Below are 2,496 nucleotides of genomic sequence, written 5' to 3' on the forward strand. Positions count from 1 at the left end.
GAGGGGAAAAATTTTTTTTTTTTTTTTTTTTTTTTTTTTTTTTTTTATGGAAGAAAAAAAGGGCTGCAGTTTTTTCCTATTGTCTTTGGAAAATTGTCATCTCATTTTTCTCCCCCCCCCCACACTTTTCCTTCTAGATTTTCTCAAGCCAACTTCAGTGGTGTAGTGGTTCGCGCGGTAGTCTTCTAGAAGTTGGTGGTTCGAGGCCAAGGCAAGCCATGAAATTTATCGAGGCATAGGTACTCGCAAAAATAAAGTATGGAAATTTTGCACCGCTCTATGTTCGGAAATATGATTTTTCTTTACCTAAGTCCATCAGATCGTTAAAAAATCGTAACAGAACTGTAACAAAGGAGATCTTATTGTTCTAGCATCAAAGATAGGAGGCCAGAATAGGAGAAAGCCAACGTTCCGAGAACGAACCTTATCTGTCTAGGATAAGTTACCTCCCAGCGAGAATCGAACCCGCGAGCTAACTAGGCTGGCTAAATTCTAGGCAGTTTAATCAAATTCTTGTACATGTTGATAGAATATAATAGATACCTACTTTGAAAATTAATGATTAGGTAATCATAATGGAATATTTAGGTGCTGCATGTGGGTTGTGGGTACTTTGTTCATGTAGAATTGTAGATACTGGAAATGATTTTTTTTTTTTTTTTTTTTTTTTTCAAAACAAAAAAAAAAAAAAAAGGTTAAAGCTAACCCTGAAAAATTTTTTTTTTTTTTTTCGAAATCCCAAAAAAATAAAAAGGCTTAGAGCTAACCTGTAGAAATCTTCATAATAGCGACCCTTGTAATCTTTCTGCAGGCATTCTTGCATAAACTCGGGAAAGTCTTCCAAGCTATTAGCTTCGTAGTAAGTTCTTGAGAATAGAACAATGGTCACTTCATGATTACTGCCGTGTTTCTGAAAATAAAATACAAGGGAATCAAACATGGCTTGCTTTACAATATTCAACTTAATACACATTAAGTAGGCACCTCTCTACATGGTAAATTTCTCGTGGATAAAAGTGAGACATAGTGCAGAAAATGATCAAGTCAATGTCAGTCACTATTCTACAACTTCATTTTAATTTATTTACTTAAGTTTATGAAGAGCCGGTGGCTAACAGCCAGTGGTTGTTGATGATCTTGTATGATTAAATAAGATCTCCACATACTCTACGTTCATACCTTCCATTTTTGGAAGAGATCAGCCAGGAATCCATTGACAGCTTTTTCAAAGTACAAATCTCCGTGAATATCAAAATCCCACATTTCTGAACTCATCTGAAGAAACAAATACACCATACTGGTTGAAGACCTGAACACAACCTGTGGAGAAAAGAAAATATTTTGGTCAGTTGGAATAGTGCATTTTTTTTTTTTTTTTTTTTTTTTTTTTTTTTTTTTTTTTAATGAATTCATAAAAAAAAGTTATGATCTCTTTTCCTTCCAATTCGAATATTACCTCTCTGACCTTATTTTTGCTGCAGATAAAAAAAAGATGATTTTTTTTCTGTACAAATTATTCTGCTTCTCTGAATATATTAAAATTAGTTATTAGGTAGGTATGTTGTGACCTGAAGTTTGGAAAATAAGGAGAGAGAGAGAGAGAGAGAGAGAGAGAGAGAGAGAGAGAGAGAGAGAGAGAGAGAGAGAGAGAGAGAGAGACATAAAGTTAGGGGTGGAATTATGTAGCATCTGGTTGGAAACAGTCGTATTGTAAGCTTTTAACCGCTCATAATCACTTCTACAGAGGACAGTTAAGCTGACCCGGAAGAACTATCATTAAGGTGTGTCCAAACATAGTCGACCGGCCGTCGCGTCCATCGATTCACAATAAATTCACATCAATCGATGGCCGTCGACTATGTGTTTGGACTCACCTTTAAACTTGCTTTATTTTTCTCTTTCACAGTCGAAGGCAATCCTCTGCACCCGTCCTTCGTGATCCCCATTGTGGCGAAGAACTACGAGTACCTAATCGGCAGTGAGCACAGTCTGTACAAAGTGGAATGGAACGGGAAGAAGAACAAGGTCACTAACAACAACAACAACAACAACAACAACAACAACAACAACAACAACAACAACAACAACAACAACAACAACAACAACAACAGCAAGGTATTAGGTAGGTAAGTACATAAATAATTAATTATGAAATTATCGTATATTGCATTTGGTATGAGCTCAGAAAAAAAGAGTGCTAATTAGAAACTAGATGGGTACCTAAGTAGATCTGTAGGTACATTACTCGTAAAATTTCGATCCAACACAAAAGTAGGTACCTTCTCAAAATATCCCATCCTATGGGCAAAGTATCTCAGCTATGGGCAAAGAAGAGAGCAAAGAGCCACATCCAAGGGTAAGAAGGGGGGGGGAGGCTCCAACAATATTGGTTTTCATCAAAGTTTCTCGAACTCATTTTACAAAAACTGAAATTTAACATTTCAAACCATGAATGATTAGACGATGAATAGGTATCAGTGTTTTATTAACCTCATC

The 2,496-nt window shown here is 35.9% G+C and overlaps 1 protein-coding gene across 1 annotated transcript in view; it reads right to left on the minus strand.

Moving 5' to 3' along the window:
* Window positions 1-1,321, minus strand: part of LOC103513064 (GATOR complex protein DEPDC5-like) — a 24,556-nt gene extending 23,235 nt beyond the window's left edge. Inside the window, exons 1-2 of the mRNA XM_026826263.1 lie at window positions 1,180-1,321; window positions 768-910 (exon numbers count right to left, since the gene is read on the minus strand). Coding sequence (XP_026682064.1) covers window positions 768-910; window positions 1,180-1,296 — 260 coding nt within the window. The 5' untranslated portion in view covers window positions 1,297-1,321. The remainder of the gene's footprint in view (window positions 1-767; window positions 911-1,179) is intronic.
* Between the last annotated feature and the right edge of the window lie 1,175 nt (window positions 1,322-2,496).

Source organism: Diaphorina citri, unplaced genomic scaffold (assembly GCF_000475195.1).
Source record: "Diaphorina citri unplaced genomic scaffold, Diaci psyllid genome assembly version 1.1 scaffold39, whole genome shotgun sequence".
Classification (NCBI taxonomy): domain Eukaryota; kingdom Metazoa; phylum Arthropoda; class Insecta; order Hemiptera; family Psyllidae; genus Diaphorina; species Diaphorina citri.